The sequence below is a fragment of the Vanellus vanellus genome (genome assembly GCF_965231255.1).
Source record: "Vanellus vanellus genome assembly, chromosome: 31".
NCBI lineage: Eukaryota > Metazoa > Chordata > Aves > Charadriiformes > Charadriidae > Vanellus > Vanellus vanellus.
This window is the reverse complement of record NC_138936.1, coordinates 74682-94945: the sequence shown is the minus strand read 5'-3', so window position 1 is coordinate 94945 and position 20264 is coordinate 74682. Positions and strand designations below refer to the sequence as shown.

Sequence of the window (20264 nt, the reverse complement as noted above, 5' to 3'; positions counted from 1 at the left end):
ACGGGGGTGGTGGTGGGAGGGGAGGGCAGGGTGTGCCCCAACCCGCGGGGGAGGGGGGGGCAGGGCCCCCCCCCCCCCAAAAGCAGACACAGCCCTAGAGCTGCTCCCACGCCTTTATTGAGCACAGCACCCCAGGGTGCCTGGAGGGGGGCCACCCACCCCCCGTCAGCCCTCCACTGGCCCTGCGGGGGCTTCGGGAGCCCCCCCCGGGGGCACCTCAGGGCTCTGGGTGCCAGGGGGGGGCGGCTCTGAGGAGGAGGGAGGGCTGCTGGGGGCTGCCTCAGCCGAGGGGGGGCCTGCTGCGGGGGGCTCCGTGCCGGTAGGGGGGTCCTGGAGAGAGAAAGTGGGGGGGGGGCAGTGAGAGATGTCCCACCCCCCCAAGAGGGGGCACACAGGTTTTTGGGGGGGGCTGTATACTTTGGGGGGGGGGGGCTGCATACCTTGGGGGGGGCTGCAGGGGGCTCCACGGTGGCATCAGGGGGGGACCCATCCCCCCTCGAGCTCTCCTCATCCTCGGGGACGCTGATAAAGATGGGGGGGGGGTCGAGGTCGGCCCCCCCCAACTCGGGGGTTGCCTCGGTGGCAGCAGCAGAAGGGGGAGGCCCTGCGCTGGGACCCCCCCCTGGGACTGGGGGGGTCACCTTTCCCTTCGCGACCGCCTCCTCCTCGCTGGCCCGCTTTGGGGGCTTCTCCTGGGGGGCACAGCGGGGGTGAGAGGGGAGATCCCCAGGGGGGGTTGGAGCCCCCCCTCACCCCCCCACCGGTGCCTCCCACCTCTCCGGGCGGCCCCTCCCGGGCATCGGGCTCATGGCGGGTGGAAGCCTCCAGGATAGCCATGGTGGAGAGCGGGATGTGCGCTTGCTACAGGGTGGAAGGAACAGCGGGTTAGTCGGGGGGGGGGAGATGACACGTGCCACCCCTCCAAGCTTGGGGGGGGGGGGGAAGGTGGGGTGGCCCGTGTCCCCTCCTCAGGGTGGCGGTCACCTGGTGGGGGGTGAGGGCTCGGACGTGGCTGAGAAGGGGTTCCCGCAGCTCGGGGCACTTGTCGAAGATGGCGGCCAACTGGGGGGGGGGCAACTGCAGCACCACCTGGAAGGACTGGGGCTTCGTGCGCTGGCAGCACTTGATGAAGCCCTCCCACACCTTGGGGTACTTCCACACCTTGGGGGGGGCAAAAAAAGGGGGGGGGTGGTCAGGGGGAGGCCCTGGGGGCACACACACCCCCCCCCCCCAGCCCTGGTAAGCCGGGGGACACTGGGGAGCAGCGGTTGCCCATGGGGAGAGAGAGGGGGGACAAGCAGGGGGACAGACACCCGCAGGGGGACAGACACCCACATGGAGACACTGAGAGGGAACGGACAGACACCCACAGGGACACTGAGACAGGACAGACAGACACCCACGGGGACAGACACCCGCACGGGGACACTGAGAGGGAACGGACAGACACCCACAGGGACAGTGGGACAGGACAGACACCCAGCCAGACGGACAGACATCCATGTGGGGACATTGAGAGGGAATGGACAGACACCCACAGGGACAGAGGGAAAGGCCGAGGGACAGCGGGACAGGTTGAGGGACATTGGGACGGGCTGAGGGACAGTGGGACGGCGGGACAGGCCGAGGGCCATGCCGAGGGACAGAGGGCCAGGCCAAGGGACAGGCTGAGGGAGAGGACCAGGCCGAGGGACAGCGGGACGGTGGGACAGGCCAAGGGACAGAGGGCCAGGCCAAGGGACAGAGGGCCAGGCCAAGGGACAGCGGGACGGGCCGAGGGCCAAGCTGAGGGCCAGCAGGACGGTGGGACAGGCCAAGGGCCAGAGGGCCAGGCTAAGGGACAGAGGGCCAAGCCAAGGGCCAGGCCGAGGGCCAGCGGGACAGGCCGAGGGCCAGCGGGATGGTGGGACAGGCCGAGGGCCAGAGGGCCAGGCTAAGGGACAGAGGGCCAGGCCAAGGGCCAGCAGGACGGTGGGACAGGCCAAGGGCCAGAGGGCCAGGCTAAGGGACAGAGGGCCAAGCCAAGGGCCAGGCCAAGGGCCAGCGGGACAGGCCGAGGGCCAGCGGGATGGTGGGACAGGCCGAGGGCCAGAGGGCCAGGCTAAGGGACAGAGGGCCAGGCCAAGGGCCAGCAGGACGGTGGGACAGGCCAAGGGCCAGAGGGCCAGGCTAAGGGACAGAGGGCCAGGCCAAGGGCCAGGCCAAGGGCCAGCGGGACAGGCCGAGGGCCAGCGGGACAGGCCGAGGGCCAGCGGGACGGTGGGACAGGCCGAGGGACAGAGGGCCAGGCTAAGGGACAGAGGGCCAGGCCAAGGGCCAGGCCAAGGGCCAGCGGGACAGGCCGAGGGCCAGCAGGATGGTGGGACAGGCCGAGGGACAGAGGGCCAGGCTAAGGGACAGAGGGCCAGGCCAAGGGCCAGGCCAAGGGCCAGCGGGACAGGCCGAGGGCCAGCGGGATGGTGGGACAGGCCGAGGGACAGAGGGCCAGGCTAAGGGACAGAGGGCCAGGCCAAGGGCCAGGCCAAGGGCCAGCGGGACAGGCCGAGGGCCAGCGGGATGGTGGGACAGGCCGAGGGACAGAGGGCCAGGCTAAGGGACAGAGGGCCAGGCCAAGGGCCAGGCCAAGGGCCAGCGGGACAGGCCGAGGGCCAGCGGGATGGTGGGACAGGCCGAGGGACAGAGGGCCAGGCCGAGGGCCAGCGGGACGGGCCGAGGGCCATGGGATTGGCCACACCTGCTTCATGATGAGGCGGGAGAGGATGTTCATGACGAAGCCGCCCAGGCGGGGGTACATGGTGAGCGCCTGGATGACAGTGCGCATGAGCAGCATGGGCAGGGGGCTCTGCTCCATCAACTGCTGCATCACCACCGCCAGCACCTCCGACGTGTACACGTTGCGCTCGGCGAAGCACAGGTTGGTGGCTGGAAGGGACGAGGAGGAGGAGGTGTCACCTCCCTGCCGGGTGGCACCTGGGGGCGCCGTCCCCACCCCCCACCCCCCATCCCCACCCCACGGCAACCCACCCTTGATGATGGACTTCATGTCGCACTTGGAGGAGTCGATGTTGTGCAGCGCGATGAGCAGCTCCCCCGGGTTCAGCGGGGACACGGCCGAGGCGCCATCACCTGCGAGGGGACAGCATGGGGGTGGCCCTGTCCCTCAGGAGGGCAGGCTGGGGATGGGGGCTGGTGGCCAGGGCCCGTGTCCCAGCCTGTGGTGGCCCCAGAGGCGAGGACTGTCCCTGGGATCACCCTGTGTCCCTGCAGCTCTTCCCAGGTAGGTGTTGTGTCCCATGTCCCACCCCAGGGAGGTCCCATGGTCCCATGTCCCCACAGCAAGCACTGGGATTGTCCCCAGAGATGCTCCATGGTGTCTCACCCCAGGGAAGTCCCATGTCCCACCCCAGGACAGCTCCATGTCCACACAGTGAGCACTGGGACTGTCCCCAGGGATGCTCCATGGTGTCCCACCACAGAGAGGTCCCCTGTCCCCACATTGAGCACTGTGACTGTCCCTAGGGAGGTGCCAGGCTCTGGGACTGCCACGTGTCCCCCGGCTGTCCCCATCCCCTACCATGCTGTGTCCCCAGCAGGCGGTTGAAGACCTCCTTGACCACGATGGGGTTGAGCTTGATGAGTTTGGGCAGCGCCTGGATCACCTCTTTCTGCATCCGAAACAGCAGCGTTCAGCAGGGGGACGTGAGGGGAGGGGACGCAAGGGGAGAGGACAAAAATGGAGGGGACACTCTGACCTTCTCCAGCCCGTTGAGGACAGGGATGAGGAACCTCACGTCCGGCAGCCGCTTGTGATAGAGGTCCCGGACCCTCTTCACCAGCTCAGGCGAGGGGGGCACTGCCAGGAGGGGGAGGCACGTCACCACAGGGCACGTGTGACCCCGCCACGTCCCCCTCGTCCCCTACCTTTGTCCGTCAGGCTGTGCAGGCAGCGCGTCACCAGCGTCTCGGCTCCCTTGGGGCAGTTCTCCACCAGCAGCAGCAGCTCAGGCGAGTTCATCCCCATACCGCGGATCTATGGGAGAGCCACTGTCAGTGTCACCGGGCCACCGCATCCCCCTCCATGTCCCCTCAACCGCCGTGGGTCTCACCGGCTGTTCGATGACCCGCAGAACGGTGCGCTTGATGTCAGCGATGGCCTCCGTGTAGACAGAAGCCAACTCGTGGATAAGCTTGTGGTTGTGGGGCAGCAGCGCCAGGTAGAGGTAGAGGCACTGCTTGATGGTCTCCTCCGTCCACGGCGCCGCCACCTCTGCATCACACACGGCATCATTGGAGCCCTGGGGACCCCCCAGTAGGTGCCACCCTGTCCCCAAAACTCACCTGTGTCTTTGTCGGCCCCAAAGAGGACGGAGGGTGGATTGGGGTGCACCAGGAGCTGCAGGTAGTTGAGGGCGAACTTCTCCACGTACTCCCGTAGTTGGTCCTTCTCATACATGCGCTTGATGAAGAGCAGGGCCTGCTGGCGGACCTGCGGGGCGGCCGCGTGTCACCATTGTGGGGACAGGGGTGTCCCCTGGGGCGCTGGTGGCTGAGCCCCGCGCCAGTACCTTGTCCTTCTCGTGGGAGCTGAGGTCCAGCAGGACATGGAGGTACTGGAACTGCCGCGACGGCCGCTTGAAGATGAGGTCGCGCAGCGTGGACATACCCAGGTAGGTCCGGCTCTGTGGTGGGGGACAGCAGTGAGGGCCACCGGGGCTCATCCCCATGTCCCAAACCCTGAGTGTCCCCAACCCTGTGTGTCCCTACCTCGTCCTCGCAGTACTTGCGGATGACCTCCAGCGCACTCTCAGTGATAAGCGGCGCCTCCAGCACCACTTTGGTGAAAATCCTACCGGAAAATGGACGTCAGCAGGGTGGACCCACCACCGGGGTGAAGATGCCACCAGGGTGAAGATGCCACTGGGGTGGGGGGACACATGGGCAACCCTGGGGACCATCTGGATGGGATGTCCATGGCCCGAGAGCTGCAGTTCCCACCATGCCGGCTCTCCGGAGCCTGGGGAAGTGGCTGATGGCACCGTCCCCTCCCCGGTGGCGCCGTCCCTACCCATCCTTCTGGTCGGGCTTCTCCTGGAGGCCGGCAAGGAGCCCGATGAGACACTCGTCGTAGCGTTCCAGGCTGCCGGCGGGGAGGTGGCTCAGGTAAGCGTTGTACTCCTGGAAGAGCCAGGCGAAGGCCAGGTCCAGGCGGCCGCGGATGTCATCGAGGATGAAGGCCAACACCTCACTCTTCAGCGGCACCTCGAACTGCGTCACCAGCGAGGCCAGGATCTTCACGCGGGCCTGCCGGGGTGGGAGGCGAGAGGGTCCGGGTGAGATTTGAGGGGGTGAGGGGTTGGTTCACCCCCAACAGCGAGGGGGTGCCGGGCGTACCTGGGCGGCCCCGCTGCAGGCGACAGCACGCTCAGCGCGCAGGATGCGCTTGACGGCGCTCAGCTTCAGCTTCTCCATCTGCATGTCGCTCAGCGGCTTCAGGACGTCACTCAGGCGGAAAACCTTCTTGCGGCCGCCGGCGCCCGCCAGCCTCAGAGGAGGAAAGAGGAGGGGGAAAAAGGATCCATCAGCACCCATGGGTGCCCCCGGCCCCCGGGGAGCAGCAGGGCTGGGGGGCTCACCGGGGCTGCGTGGCCGGGATGATGGGCTCAGGGCGACGTTTGGCTTGGGGGGCTTCCTCTTCCAGCAGGTTGGCGGCCGAGCCCTGGGCACCCAGCACCGAGATGGCCTGGCCCTGGGCCAGCGCCGAGAGCCGTCGCTTGATGACCACGCTCTCCGGCTTGGCCGCCTTCTCCTCCTTTGGCTCTTCCTTCAGGTGCTTCGTCTGCTCCACGCCTGAAAAAGTACGATGGCTGCTGACTCCTCGCCAGCCCTCGGCTCGGGCTAAGGAGCCACCGGCCTCACGTCCTCGGGGTGAGCGGGAAAGCTGTAAAGGCATCAAGAAATAGTTCAAGAAGTGGTTTTGAAACCCCAAAACGCAAGAGAACCAAAAGTACAGGATGACATACCGGAGCTAAAATGAAGACCTGTATCTTGTCTATCCTCCTGAGCAGGAGCCAACTCGTTTCTAACTAAATTTTATCTCTATTTTCCCTTCCATGTTATTTCTTCGCAGTAATTAACGAGGTGAACCTTGCCACCGAGCTTAACGAATGCTGGCAAACCACTGTTGAGCTTTGTCAAATCCCACCCGACTTCTCCAACTCTCTCAAATTCTTATTTCCCCTCCGTAAAACGTATCGCTGCTGCTCTCCTTCGAGTGACGTTCCGCTCCTCCACCACCCGTGCCGAGCACCCCGAAAAGGCGCTGCCGTGGAGGAAAAGGAGGGGAGGGATGAGGAGGGGAGGGGACAGGGGACGCGCTCACCTGGGCCGAGCCCCGCGGCCGTCATTTGGGTGGCCATGAGGCGGGCGAGGTGCTTGATCTGCGCCTCGGTGCCGGCTGACTCCACGGGGGTGTAGGTGGCCTGGAAGGAGGCGGGCATGGCCTCGGGCAGGTACACCATGCTGATCAGCACCTGCACAAAGTAGGGGGGGGGGACACCGCTTTAGAGACCCCCCCAAAGTGCCACATCGCTCCTCAAAGTGCCACATCCCTCCTCAAAGTGCCACATCCCTCCCCTCAAAATGCCACATCCCTCCCCAAAGCGCCACAGCCCCCCCAAAAGCGCCACATCCCTCCCCAAAGCGCCACAGCCCCCCCAAAAGCGCCACAGCCCCCCCAAAAGCGCCACATGCCCCAAGCCCCACATGCCCCCCCAAAAGTGTCACATCCAGCCTCAAAGCACATCCCCCCCAAAACTGCCACGTCCCCCACAAAGCCCCACATCCCCCCTCAAAAGTACCACAGCCCCCCTCAAAAGTCCCACATCCCTCCCCAAAAGCCCCACACGCCCCCTAAAGCCCCACCCCCCTCCCCAAAAGCCCCACTCGCCCCCTAAAGCCCCACTCCCCTCCCCAAAAGCCCCACCCCTCTCCCCAAAAGCCCCACAGCCCCCCCAAAAGCCCCACAGCCCCCTCCCAAAGCCCCCTCCCAAAGCCCCACATGCCCCCCCAAAGCCCCACATCTCCCCCAAAGCCCCACATGCCCCCCCAAAAGTGTCACATCCAGCCTCAAAGCACATCCCCCCCCAAAAGTGCCACGTCCCCCACAAAGCCCCACATCCCCCCAAAAAGCGCCACAGCCCCCCCAAAAAGCGCCACAGCCCCCCCAAAAAGCGCCACCCCCCTCCCCAAAAGCCCCACTCCCCACAAAAGCCCCACATCCCTCCCCAAAAGCCCCACCACCCCCCCAAAAGCCCCATATCCCTCCCCAAAAGCCCCCTCCCAAAGCCCCCCATCCCTCCCCAAAGCCCCACAGCCCCCCCCAGTAAGCCCCACTTCCCCCCGTCCCCCCAGACCAGGTTGGCGACGTTCTCCGGGGTGAGCAGCGGCTGCAGGAACTCGGCGGTGATGTCCGTGTCCGAGGGGACGCTGGCCTGACCGCCAGCTTTGGGGGTTGCCACCATCGTCGGCTCCATGTCCTTGTCCTCGTCATCCTCACCCAGGGGGGGTTCTGCCAGGATGGGGGTCAGTTTCCCCCCTAGAGGTCCCCTCTGGAGGTCCCCAGGGGGTGATCGGCCACCACCAGGCAGTGGGGACCCCAGACAGGGAGCAGGAGGAGTTGGGGGGCGGCTGCGGTGCCACCGATGGTCTCCAGGAAAGGACTGGGAGGACTTGGGGGGTCTTTAACGCCACCACTCACACCCAGAAGGGCACTGGGAGGACCCTGAGGGGCATTTAATGCCACCACCCACCCCCAGTGTGACCAGGAAGGAACTGGGAGGATCTCAGGAGGGACTGGAAGAACCCTGAGGGCCACTGGGAGGACTTGGGGGGTGTTTAATGCCACCACCCACCCCCAGAAGGGCACTCGGAGGACCCTGAGGGACATTTAATGCCACCACCCACCCCCAGTGTGACCAGGAAGGGACTGAGAGGATCTCAGGAGGGACTGGGAAGGCTCTGAGGGGCATTGGGAGGACTTGGGGGGTGTTTAATGCCACTACCCACCCCCAGTGTGACCGGGAAGGGACTAGGAGAACTTTGAGGGGCACTGAGAGGACTTGGGGGGTGTTTAATGCCACCACCCATCCCCAGGAGAAACCAGGAAGACCCTGGGTGGCACTGGGAGGACCTTGGAGGGCTTGTAATGCCACCACCTGTCCCCAGGAAGGACTGGGAGGACCTTGGAGGGCTTGTAATGCCACTACCTGTCCCCAGGAAGGACTGGAAGGACCCTGGGTGGCACTGGGAGGACCTTGGAGGGCTTGTAATGCCACCACCTGTCCCCAATGTCCCCAGGAGGGCACTGAGAGAACCCTGGTTGGCTTTAGGAGGACCTGGAGGGCATTTAATGCCCCCGAGGGAGCTGGGAGGGCCCCGAGGGTGCACAGTGCCACCGGGGAGGGGACAACGGTGACACCCCGCTTCTCACCAATCTTCATCTTCTTGAGGGTGGCATCGGGCTCGTCACGGGGTCGTTTGCGGGCGTCGCGGGGGCTGGGCATGCTGCGGGCGATCTCGGCCTGTTGGGTGCCCAGGTCGACGAGGAGGGTGGTGATCTGGGGCTGGAAGTCCCCCGAGGACGGGTGCCGCAGGACGCTCAGGAGGTGCAGCTTCAGGTTCTTGCGGACGCTGCTCACCTGCGACTTGGCCAGGGTGGGGGGCAGGTTGGCTGCGAGGAGGGGGGGGCGGAACATCATGTTAGGGACACATGGGGACATGGGACACCACGGTCTGGGTGGCATCAGGGTCTGCTGCCCACAAGAGGGAGGGAACGAGCCCAGGTGATGAAAGGTGGGTGCTCAGGAAAGGGACCGAGGACGTTTAGGTCCCCAGCCTTCTGTGGGGACCCTGGGGACACAGGACCGAGGATGTCTGGGTGCCTGCCCTCCTGTGGTGACCCCAGACCGAGGATATTTGGGTCCCCAGCGTCCCGTGGGGACCTGTGACTGAGGACATTTGGGTCTCAGGCCTCCTGTGGGGACCTTGGGGACCCGGGACAAAGGACATTTGGGTCCCAACCCTCCTGTGGGGACCTTGGGAACGTGGGACTGAGGATGTTTGGGTCCCAACCCTCCTGTGGGGACCTTGGAGACCTGTGAACACAAATGTTTGGGTCCCCGTCCTCCATGGGGACCCCAGACCAAGGACATTTGGGTCCCCAGCCTCCTGGAGGGACCTTGGGGACCCAGGACCAAGGACATTTGGGTCCCCAGCCTCCTGGAGGGACCTTGGGGACCCAGGACCAAGGACGTTTGGGTCCCCAGCCTCCAGGAGGGACCTTGGGGACCCGGGAACGTGGACATTTGGGTCCCCAGCCTCCTGTGGGGACCTGGGACTGAGGACATTTGGGTCTCAGGCATCCCGTGGGGACCTTGGGGACCCGGGACAAAGGACGTTTGGGTCCCAACCCTCCTGTGGGGACCTTGGGAACGTGGGACTGAAGATGTTTGGGTCCCAGCCCTCCTGTGGGGACCTTGGGGACCTGTGAACACGAATGTTTGGGTCCCCGGCCTCCATGGGGACCCCAGACCAAGGACGTTTGGGTCCCCAGCCTCCTGGAGGGACCTTGGGGACCCAGGACCAAGGACATTTGGGTCCCAAGCCTCGCATGGGGACCTTGGGGACCCGGGAACGTGGACATTTGGGTCCCCAGCCTCCCGTGGGGACATGTGACTGAGGACATTTGGGTCTCAGGCCTCCCGTGGGGACCTTGGGGACCCGGGACAAAGGACGTTTGGGTCCCAACCCTCCTGTGGGGACCTTGGGAATGTGGGACTGAGGATGTTTGGGTCCCAACCCTCCTGTGGGGACCTTGGGGACCTGTGAACTCGAATGTTTGGGTCCCCGGCCTCCATGGGGGCCCCAGACCAAGGACGTTTGGGTCCCCAGCCTCCTGGAGGGACCTTGGAGACCCGGGAACGTGGACATTTGGGTCCCCAGCCTCCCGTGGGGACCTGGGACTGAGGACATTTGGGTCTCAGGCCTCCCCTGGGGACCCGGGACAAAGGACGTTTGGGTCCCAACCCTCTCATGGGGACTTTGGGGACCTGGGACTGAGGACGTTTGGGTCCCAACCCTCCTGTGGGGACCTTGGGAACGTGGGACTGAGGATGTTTGGGTCCCAACCCTCCTGTGGGGACCTTGGGGACCTGCAAACGTGGATGTTTGGGTCCCCGGCCTCCATGGGGACCCCAGACCAAGGATGTTTGGGTCCCCAGCCTCCTGGAGGGAACTTGGGGACCCAGGATCAAGAACATTTGGGTCCCAAGCCTCGCATGGGGACCTTGGGGACCCGGGAACGTGGACATTTGGGTCCCCAGCCTCCCGTGGGGACCTGGGACTGAGGACATTTGGGTCTCAGGCCTCCCCTGGGGACCTTGGGGACCCGGAACAAAGGACGTTTGGGTCCCAACCCTCTCACGGGGACTTTGCGGACCTGGGACTGAGGACGTCTGGGTCCCAACCCTCCTGTGGGGACCTTGGGGACCTGTGAACTCGAATGTTTGGGTCCCCAGCCTCCATGGGGACCCCAGACCAAGGACGTTTGGGTCCCCAGCCTCCTGGAGGGACCTTGGAGACCCAGGAACGTGGACATTTGGGTCCCCAGCCTCCTGTGGGGACCTGGGACTGAGGACATTTGGGTCTCAGGCCTCCCGTGGGGACCTTGGGGACCCGGGACAAAGGACGTTTGGGTCCCAAACCTCTCATGGGGACTTTGGGGACCCGGGACTGAGGACGTTTGGGTCCCAGCCCTCCTGTGGGGACCTTGGGGACCTGTGAACACGAATGTTTGGGTCCCCGGCCTCCATGGGGACCCCAGACCAAGGACGTTTGGGTCCCCAGCCTCCTGGAGGGACCTTGGGGACCCGGGAACATGGACATTCGGGTCCCCAGCCTCCCATGGGGACCTGTGACTGAGGACATTTGGGTCTCAGGCCTCCCGTGGGGACCTTGGGGACCCGGGACAAAGGACGTTTGGGTCCCAACCCTCTCATGGGGACTTTGGGGACCTGGGACTGAGGACATTTGGGTCCCAGCCCTCCTGTGGGGACCTTGGAGACCTGTGAACACGAATGTTTGGGTCCCTGGCCTCCATGGGGACCCCAGACCAAGGACGTTTGGGTCCCCAGCCTCCTGGAGGGACCTTGGGGACCCAGGACCAAGGACATTTGGGTCCCCAGCCTCCTGGAGGGACCTTGGGGACCCAGGACCAAGGACATTTGGGTCCCAAGCCTTGCATGGGGACCTTGGGGACCCGGGAACGTGGACATTCGGGTCCCCAGCCTCCCGTGGGGACCTGTGACTGAGGACATTTGGGTCTCAGGCCTCCCGTGGGGACCTTGGGGACCCGGGACAAAGGACGTTTGGGTCCCAACCCTCTCATGGGGACTTTGGGGACCCGGGACTGAGGACGTTTGGGTCCCAGCCCTCCTGTGGGGACCCTGGGGACCTGTGAACACGAATGTTTGGGTCCCCCGCCTCCATGGGGACCCCAGACCAAGGACATTTGGGTCCCCAGCCTCCTGGAGGGACCTTGGGGACCCAGGACCAAGGACATTTGGGTCCCAAGCCTCGCATGGGGACCTTGGGGACCCGGGAACGTGGACATTTGGGTCCCCAGCCTCCCGTGGGGACCTGGGACTGAGGACATTTGGGTCTCAGGCCTCCCCTGGGGACCTTGGGGACCCGGGACAAAGGACGTTTGGGTCCCAACCCTCTCACGGGGACTTTGGGGACCCGGGACTGAGGACGTCTGGGTCCCAAACCTCCTGTGGGGACCTTGGGAACGTGGGACTGAGGACGTCTGGGTCCCAACCCTCCTGTGGGGACCTTGGGAACGTGGGACTGAGGACGTCTGGGTCCCAACCCTCCTGTGGGGACCCTGGGGACCTGCGAACGCGGATGTTTGGGTCCCCGGCCTCCATGGGGACCCCAGATCAAGGATGTTTGGGTCCCCAGCCTCCTGGAGGGACCTTGGGGACCCAGGATCAAGGACATTTGGGTCCCCAGCTTCGCGTGGGGACCCCAGACTGAGGACATTTGGGGACCCAGGACCGCCCCCACCCTACAAGCGCTGTGGGGGGGACCGGCCAGCACCAGGGACACTGCACTCCGACGGGTGACGGTGACACCCGGCAAGGCACCATTTACCGTGGAGGGTCTCGTAGGCTTGGATGACCTCGGCCATGAACATGGGCCGCTGGCGGGCGATGGTGGCCAGGGAACCCAGCGCCGCCGTCAGGTTGATGCTGGAGATGGCCGGGTGCACCATGAACTTGAGGAGCTGCTCCAGGGCGGCTTTGCCCTCCTCCCACAGCACGTCTGCGGGGACACGGGGGGACGCTCAGCTGGGTGTCCCCTCCACCCCATCTCGGAGGGGACCCCACCGCCGCGCCGCCTGCCGGCCTCACTGTATTTGATGTAGGGGTGGTCCTTGGGGATGCGCTCCAGGCTGATGTCGTTCTCGTGCCGTTTGGGGACATCGGAGTCGGCCATGCGGGGCGAGAGGGTGATGATGAGCCCTTCCACGAATTTGATGGCGTGAGTGCGGATGCCATCGTTGTCCGAGTCCAGGAGGAGGATGATGTCGCTGGCCATGGCCGCCATCATCTCCCAGCAAGCCTCCTGCAGCTCGCTGATCACCTTTGACTTCACCATCCACTGTGGGCAGGGAGGGGTTAAACCTCCCCCGCCAGCACCCATGGGTGCCCCCCCCTCGCCCCTCTCCCAGCACCCAAGGGTGCCTCACCTGCAGGGCCACCTTGTAGAGCTGGGTCATGGTGAGGATGGCTTTCTTCACCACGTTGACGTTCTCGTCCTTCAGCAGCATGTTGAGGTTGGCGATCAGCTTCAGCAGCAGCTCGATGTCCCGCTTGCTGGGTGGAGGGGGCACACAATTTGGGGGGGGGGGCACACAAATGGGTGGGGGGACACACACAAGACAGCCCCTGGGAGAAGGGGGTGCTCAGCACCCACACCTCCTCCTGCCTGTGTCCCCAAAAGCCTGGATGGAGCACATCCGTCCCCTGCGATGCTGCCAAGCGTCCCCAGGGCTGGAGAACGGGTGCTCAGCACCCACATGCCCCACCCCCACCCCCAAAAGGGTGACACCCACCCCTCCAAGTGGGTGCTGAGCCCCCTGCATCCCTGGCCCGGACACCCCCACCTTACCAAGCCTCCTCGATGAAGCCCACCACGAACTTTCGCACCTCGATCGACTTATCAGCCTGGAAGGCGATGATCTCCTGGGGGCGGGAGAACATACACGGGGGGCGTGCTCAGCACCAGGCTGGATCCATCCCACCCCCTCCTTGATCCGTGTGTCCCCCCCACCAACTCACATCCAAGAAGTTATCCAGCAGAGTGGGGTCCTTGTTGATGATCAGCTCCTGCACCTGGGGACAGAGGGACGCAATGGGGACATGGGAATAGTGTTGTGCCCCCCCAGCCCCGGCACAGGATGCGGCCACCACCTCACCTGCTTGAGGATGGTGATCTTGGAGTCGGTGCTAATCAGAGCTGCCTGGTTGAGGAGATCCACCACCTGCGGGGGGGTGGGAAGAAGAGGAGGGTGTCCCCAGTGTCCCCCCACCCCACCCCGCAGGGCCACCGCTGGATCCCCTCCAGGTGGCTGCTGCGTCCCCAGACTGGATTCACCCCCCTCCCCCCCCCCCCCCATTCCCGGAATCCCTGGGACCCTGCACCCCCCTGATCCTGCTCCCCCACCCCACTGGATCCCAGAGTCCCTGCCCCCCCTCATCCCAGGGATCCTCTCCCACCCACCCCCGATCCCAGAACCCCCCTAATGGATCCCCCCGGGGGTCCTGCCCCACCCCCCCCCCCCCCCAATCCCAGACCCATCCGCCCAGTGGATCCCACCCACCCCCCCCCCGGGTAGCCCAAGGATCCTGCCCCCCCCCCCCCCATCCCAGACTCCCCACCCCTATGGATCCCACCCCCCCGGGATCATTCCCCCCTGCCCCCTCCCCCTAATCCCGGGGGTCCTGCCCACCCCTGGATCCCAGACCCACCTCCCATCCTGGGGATCCTGGCCCCCCCATCCCAGACTCCCCCCACAGTGGATCCCAGTGATCCTGTCTGTCCCATGTCTTCCCCCCCCCCCGTGGATCCTGGGGACCCTGCCCCCACCCCCAGTGGATCCCAGTGATCCTGACCCATCCAGTGGATCCCAGGGACCCTGTCCACCCCCCCACCATGGATCCCAGTGGTCCTGTCCCCCTCCAGTGGATCCTGGGGACCCTGCCCACCCACCACCCTTGGATCCTGCGACCCCCGGGATCCCAGTGTTCCTGTCCCCCCAGTGGATTCCGGGGCCCCTACCCCCACCCCCAGTGGATCCCAGTGATCCTAGCCCCCTCCAGTGGATCCCGGGGACCCCGCCCCCCCCCCCCCCCCCAAGCCATGGATCCCAGTGTTCCTGTCCCCCCAGTGGATTTCAGGCACTCTGCCCCACCCCCAGTGGATCCCAGTGATTCTGTCCCCCTCCAGTGGATCCCAGGGACCCTGTCCCCCTCCAGTGGATCCCAGGGACCCTGTCCCCACCCCCAGTGGATCCCAGGGACCCTGTCCCCCTCCAGTGGATCCCAGGGACCCTGCCCCCGCCCCCAGTGGATCCTAGCAATCCTGTCCCCCTCCAGTGGATCCCGGGGACCCTGCCCACCCACCTCCCTTGGATCCTGCGCCCCCCTGGATCCCAGTGTTCCCATCCCCCCCCGCCCAGTGGATCCCAGGGGCCCTGTTTCCCCCCCCCCGTGCCCACCCGCTCAGAGGTGCTCCGGCCGTCCCCGCTCTCTTCCTCGCTGAAGAACTGGGAAGCCACGCTCCGGCGGGGGCTGGGGCCCTCGGCCCCCCCCGGCCCCGCCATGGCCCTGCCTGGAGGGGGGGAACACACACACAAGGCCATCATACCCCATATATCCCCTGCCACAACCTTTATGGCCCTATACAGCCCAGACACACCCCCTGCCGTGCCCTATATGGCCCCAGGATGCTCTATAGGGCCCAGAGACACCTCACACAGTCCCTGCGGTGACCCATATGGCTCCCGGACGCTCCATATGGCACAGAGATGACCCATACAGCCCCTGCCATACCCTATATGGCCCCAGGATGCCCTATACAGCCCTAGGATGCTCTATAGGGACCAGAGACACCCCAGACAGCCCCTGCCGTGACCTATATGATCCCAGAATGCCCTACACAGCCCAGAAACACCCCCTGCCATACCCTGTATGGCCGTATAGGGCCCAGAGACACCCCACACAGCCCCTGGGATGACCCATACAACCCCCAGATGCTCTATATGGCCCAGAGATGCCCCCCCCACCCCTTTGGATGACCCATATGGCCCCGGAAGCTCTACACGGCCCAGTGATGCCCCATACAGGCCCTGCCATGCCCTATAAGGCCCTAGGATGCCCTATACAGCCCCAGGATGCCCTATGGGGCCCAGAGACACCCCACACAGCCCCTGGAATGCCCCATACGGCCCACAGATGCTCTATATGGCCCAGAAATGCCTCACACAGCCCCTGCCATGCCCCACACGGCAGAGAGACATCCCATACAGCCCTTGGGATGCCCTATATGTCCCTAGGATGCACTATATGACCCAGAGATGCCCTGTAGAGCTTCTCATGCCCTGTACAGCCCCAGGATACTCTATACAGCCCAGAGACACCCCATATGGCTCTTGGGATGCCCTGCATGTCCCCACGATGCACTATATGACCCAGAGATGCCCTGTACAGCTCCTGCCATAGCCTATATGACCCCCAGATACTCTATACAGCCCAGAGACACCCCATACAGCCCCAAGATGCTCTATATGTCCCAGAGACACCCTGTGCAGCCCCTGGGATGCCCTATACAGCCCTAGGACACTCTATATGGCCCAGAAATGCCCCATACAGCCCTACAGAGCTCCCCCCACCGCAGCACAGGACCCTATAGAAAGCCCTCCCTCCATACATCCTCCCAGGGGCTCCCACCTCCTATAAAGCCCCATTTCCAACACAATCCTGGCCCCTACTAACCTTCCCACCCCTATAGGAACCTACAGCCCCCACCCCTACAGTGCCTCCACCCCCCCTATGGCACCCCATCTTCACACACCCCGTGTCCATATACACCCTATAGTGCCGACACACCGCTCAGGCCCTTATGGAGCCTCCACCCACACCCACCTCAACCTCTATAGGTGCCTATAGCCCCACACAGTGCCCTACAGAGCCCCTTTGCTGCCCCTGCCCCCAAGACTCCTATGGGAACCTATATGCCCCCCAGCCCCACAGGACCTCCACTCCCTATAGAGCACCACCATCCTGAGCATTCCACCCCCTACACATGGCCCAGGGTCCTATGAGCTCCAGAGCCCTATAGATACCCCCTACCCACCCCACAGGCCCCTATAGAGCCCTGCCCTCCCCCCCCAGGCCCTACGGAGCTGCCTTCCACCCACTATAGGCCCCTATACAGCCCCCGGTCCTCCATACAGACCCCGCAGGACACTATAGAGCCCACACACCCCACACAGGCCCTTATGGAGCCCTTGCCCCCACCCCCCAACCCCAAAGGGCCCTATTGACCCCCCCCAACCCCTACATAGCTCCTGTAGAGACACCACAGGCCCCTGTAGAGCCCATACACACCCCACAGGCCTTTATAGAGCCCCCACCCCGCAGGCCCCTATGGAGCCACCCCCCACACACACCTCACAGGGCCCTACAAAGCGCCCCCCACTACAGGCCCCTATAGAGCCCACACACCCCACAGGCCCTTACAGAGCCCCCCTCCACTACAAGCCCCTATAGAGCCCACATGCACCCACTGGCCCTACAGAGACATCCCCCCACCCCAAAGGGCCCTACAGAGGCCCCCTCCCCCTACAGACTCCTATAGAGGGCCCGCAGGCCCCTATAGAGCCCACATGTACACCACGGGCCCTACAGAGCCATCCCGCCACCCCAAAGGGCCCTGCAGAGCCCCTATAGAGCCCGCACAGGCACTTACAGAGCCACACACCCCAAAGGGCACTATAGAGCCCCCCCAAAGGGCACTACAGGCCCCTATAGAGACCCCACAGGCCCCTACAGAGCCTATACACACCCCACAGGCCCTTACGGAGCTCCCACCCCGCAGACCCCTATGGAGCCGCCCTCCCACTCCCCAGGGCCCTATGGAGCCCATATAGACCCCACAGAGCCCTATGGAGACAGCCCCCCCCACCCCACAGGGCCCTATGGAGCCACCCCCCCACCCCAAAATGCCCTATGGAGCCCCCCCAAGCCCCACTACAGGCTCCTATGAAGACCCCACAGGCCCCTATAGAGCCCATTCCCCCCCCGCAGGCCCTTATGGACACCCACCGAACCCACCACCCACCACCCACCACCCACCACCCACCACCCACCACCCACCACCCACCACCCACCACCCACCACCCACCACAAGCCCCTACAGAACCCCCCCCCATCCCCCTCACCGCCGCTCTCCCTCTCAACAGCCGCTCCGCACTACTGCGCAGGCGTAGCCCCGCCCCCAGCGCGGCGCTTCCGGTCACGCGCTTTCTTAGGCCCCGCCTCCGCGGGAGCCGGCGGCGGAGGGGCGCTGCGCGCATGCGCAGAGCGGGGAAAGCGGGAGGGGGGGGCACACCCCCCTCCCAACTGCCCCGCAGCCCTCCCCAATTGCCCCCCCCCATCAGCTCCTCAGGACCCCCCCCCCACTCTACACCCCCCCCCCCCCAGAAAAACAGCCAACACACAGCGTAACCACCCCCCCTCCAAAAAAAAACCCACTTTATTGACCAAAAAAGCCCCCAGCAAAGCCAACACAGTTTTGCCCCCCCCCGCTCCCCCCCTCAGGGGACAGCCACTTGTCCCCCCCCTCCCCAAAACACCACCCGGAGGGGAGGGGGAAACTGAGGCACAGCGAGGCTCCCCTTCCCTCTTGAGGTGGCCATCGCCAGCCAAGATGGCAGTGACCCCCCCCGCCACCGCGGCGGCACCCCCCACCCCACAGGAGCGGCAGAGCCGGTGTGGTGGCACCATGGCGAGTGGGGGGGTGTCCCCCCCCACCTTCCGCTGCCAGCATGGCCTTCGGCGCGGCGATGACAGACCCACGGCGGCACAGTACGCTCGCTGGCGGTTCGTCCGGTGACGCCCGGCAGCGGCGGTGGCAGCGCAGTGGGTGCCGCTGCGGTGAGGTTTCGGGTGCCGGCAGAGGAAGGAGACCGATCTGGTGAAGAATTCGCTTAAAAGCCGCCATTCACCGCCGCCCCAGAGGTTCTCGTACTCCCCGGACAGCCACGTCTCCGGGCCTGGCACGCCGGCGCTGCCGGGGTGTCCAAATCCGGGCCGGAGCGCGGTGGCGAAGGTGAAGACTCGTCGCACTGGTGCATGGTCTTCGGAGGGAGCGCAGCCGGCAAGGGCGGCCCGGCGTCTCCACGCTGCCGGCGGTTTTCCCGGCCGGTCCTTGGCATGGCCACGCACGGCTTCGCTCGGCTCTGCCGGGCACGTGGCACATCACCGGGCCACGGCGCTCGGCCATCACCTCCTCGAGCGGTGGCGGTCATGGCATGGCGGTGCCGATTCTTGTTATGGCACTGCGGGGTCGTGGCGTGGCCGTGCCACCGGGACCCCTCTTCCTCCTCCTCCCTTGCTGGGGTCCCTCTCGGCAGAGACCCCAAACAGGGTCCCCTTGGAGGGTCACCCCACAGCAAAGAGCACTCAGAGGGTCCCCTCTGAGGGTTGTGTCGTCCCCCCCCCAGCCCTCTTGGAGGTTCCTTCTCACTGAACCCCCTCAGAGGGTCCCCTCAGAGAGCCCATGGTGCCACCAAGTGTCCCCACAGTGTCATCGACGGTCCCCATGGTGCCACCAAGGATGCTCACGGTGCCACCAACAGGGCCCGCAGCCCCCAGGGTGCCACCGAAGTTGGGCATAGGGCTACCAGAGAAGCTCCTGGTCCTCAAAGTGCCACCAAGGATGCCCACATAGTATCATTGACTGTCCCTGTGGTGCCACCAAGGGTGCTCACAGTGCCATCGACAGTGCCCACAGTCCCCAAAGTGCCACTGAAGATGGACACAGGGCCACCGGAGAAGCCCCTGGTCCTCAGTGCCACCAAGGATGCCCACATAGTGTCATTGACTGTCCCCATGGTGCCACCAAGGATGCTGACGGTGCCACCATCAGGGCCCACAGTCCCCAGGATGCCACCGAAGATGGGCACAGGGCCACCAGAGAAGCCTGTGGTCCCCATGGTGCCACCAAAGGTTCCCAGGGTGCCAAAAAGAATGCCCACAGTGCCACCAAGGATGCTCATGGCATCATCAACAGTCCCCAGGGTGCCACCAAGGATGCTGACAGTGCTATTGACAGTGCCCACAGTCCCCCAAAGTGCCACTGAAGATGAGCGCAGAGCCACTGGAGAAGTCCCTGGTCCTCATGGTGCCACCAAGGGTCCCCATAGTGTCATCGACTGTCCCCATGATGCCACCAAGGATGCTGACAGTGCCATCGACAGTGCCCACAGTCCCCAAAGTGCCACTGAAGATGGACACAGGGTCACTGGAGAAGTCCATGGTCCTCATGGTGCCACCAAGGGTCCCCACAGTGTCATTGACTGTCCCCATGGTGCCACCAAGGATGCTGACGGTGCCATCAGCGAGGACCACCGTCCCCAGGGTGCCACCACCAACAAGGCTGCTCTGAGCCTCACGGGCAGACCCACGGACACGGTCACCCGTGGGTCCATCCGTGTCGCCCACCCCCGCCGGGTCCCCCCCTGCCGTTTTGCCGCCGTCCCCGCGGGCATGAATGGAGCGGAGCGTTGCAGTTATCAATGAGAGGGGGCGGGGCCAAGTCCTTATCAATGCAAGGGGGCGGGGCCTCCCCGGCGCCGGCGTCGAACTTCCCAGCAGGGTACGCCAAGGGCGCGGGTCACGCCTCCCCTTCTCAGGGAGAGTGACTGACAGCCATAGAAACCAATAGCTATGCGGAGGCGGGAGGCGGGCTCCTCCCGACAGCCAATAGCAGCGGAAGTTGGAGGGCAAGGGGGGCGGTGCGCGGAGCGGCTAACGGCCGCCCGCAGGGAGGCAGGGCCTGAGCTGACAGGCGGCGGTGAGAACCAATGAAATGTCGCGGTGCGGCGTAGCCGGCCAATGGGACGGTGGCAGCGCTGCGAG

The 20264-nt window shown here is 65.2% G+C and overlaps 1 protein-coding gene across 2 annotated transcripts; it reads right to left on the bottom strand.

The window, feature by feature from the left end:
• Nucleotides 1–101: 101 nt before the first annotated feature.
• On the bottom strand, nucleotides 102–17582 carry SYMPK (symplekin scaffold protein). 2 transcript variants are annotated; one of them, XM_082496764.1, is made up of 27 exons: nucleotides 17564–17582; nucleotides 14840–14952; nucleotides 13538–13603; nucleotides 13401–13454; nucleotides 13231–13304; nucleotides 12809–12935; nucleotides 12471–12720; nucleotides 12211–12381; nucleotides 8489–8728; nucleotides 7413–7567; nucleotides 6380–6530; nucleotides 5634–5847; nucleotides 5392–5542; nucleotides 5066–5301; nucleotides 4765–4846; nucleotides 4566–4679; nucleotides 4339–4486; nucleotides 4107–4267; nucleotides 3922–4030; nucleotides 3753–3853; nucleotides 3575–3665; nucleotides 3025–3126; nucleotides 2735–2922; nucleotides 985–1161; nucleotides 775–861; nucleotides 441–692; nucleotides 102–330 (listed from the first exon to the last, which is right to left on the bottom strand). In XM_082496764.1, exons 2-27 carry the CDS (start codon nucleotides 14942–14944, stop codon nucleotides 166–168), a joined length of 3771 nt encoding a protein of 1256 aa, XP_082352890.1. In that variant the 5' UTR covers nucleotides 14945–14952; nucleotides 17564–17582; the 3' UTR covers nucleotides 102–165. The 2 variants fall into 2 exon arrangements, with proteins under 2 accessions (XP_082352890.1, XP_082352889.1); XM_082496763.1 differs by lacking the exon at nucleotides 17564–17582 and having other exon boundaries at nucleotides 14840–15282.
• Nucleotides 17583–20264: the final 2682 nt, after the last annotated feature.

What these genes read in the sequence shown, in the direction of transcription:
- SYMPK (XM_082496763.1), bottom strand. Translation starts at nt 14,986, where the DNA reads ATGATGGCCTTGTGTGTGTGTTCCCCCCCTCCAGGCAGGGCCATGGCG. An exon ending in AGATCACCATCCTCAAGCAG is followed by an intron (nt 13,455 to 13,537) that starts GTGAGGTGGTGG and finishes CTCTGTCCCCAG; the next exon opens with GTGCAGGAGCTGATCATCAA. An exon ending in TCCTCAACGGGCTGGAGAAG is followed by an intron (nt 3,666 to 3,752) that starts GTCAGAGTGTCC and finishes TTTCGGATGCAG; the next exon opens with AAAGAGGTGATCCAGGCGCT.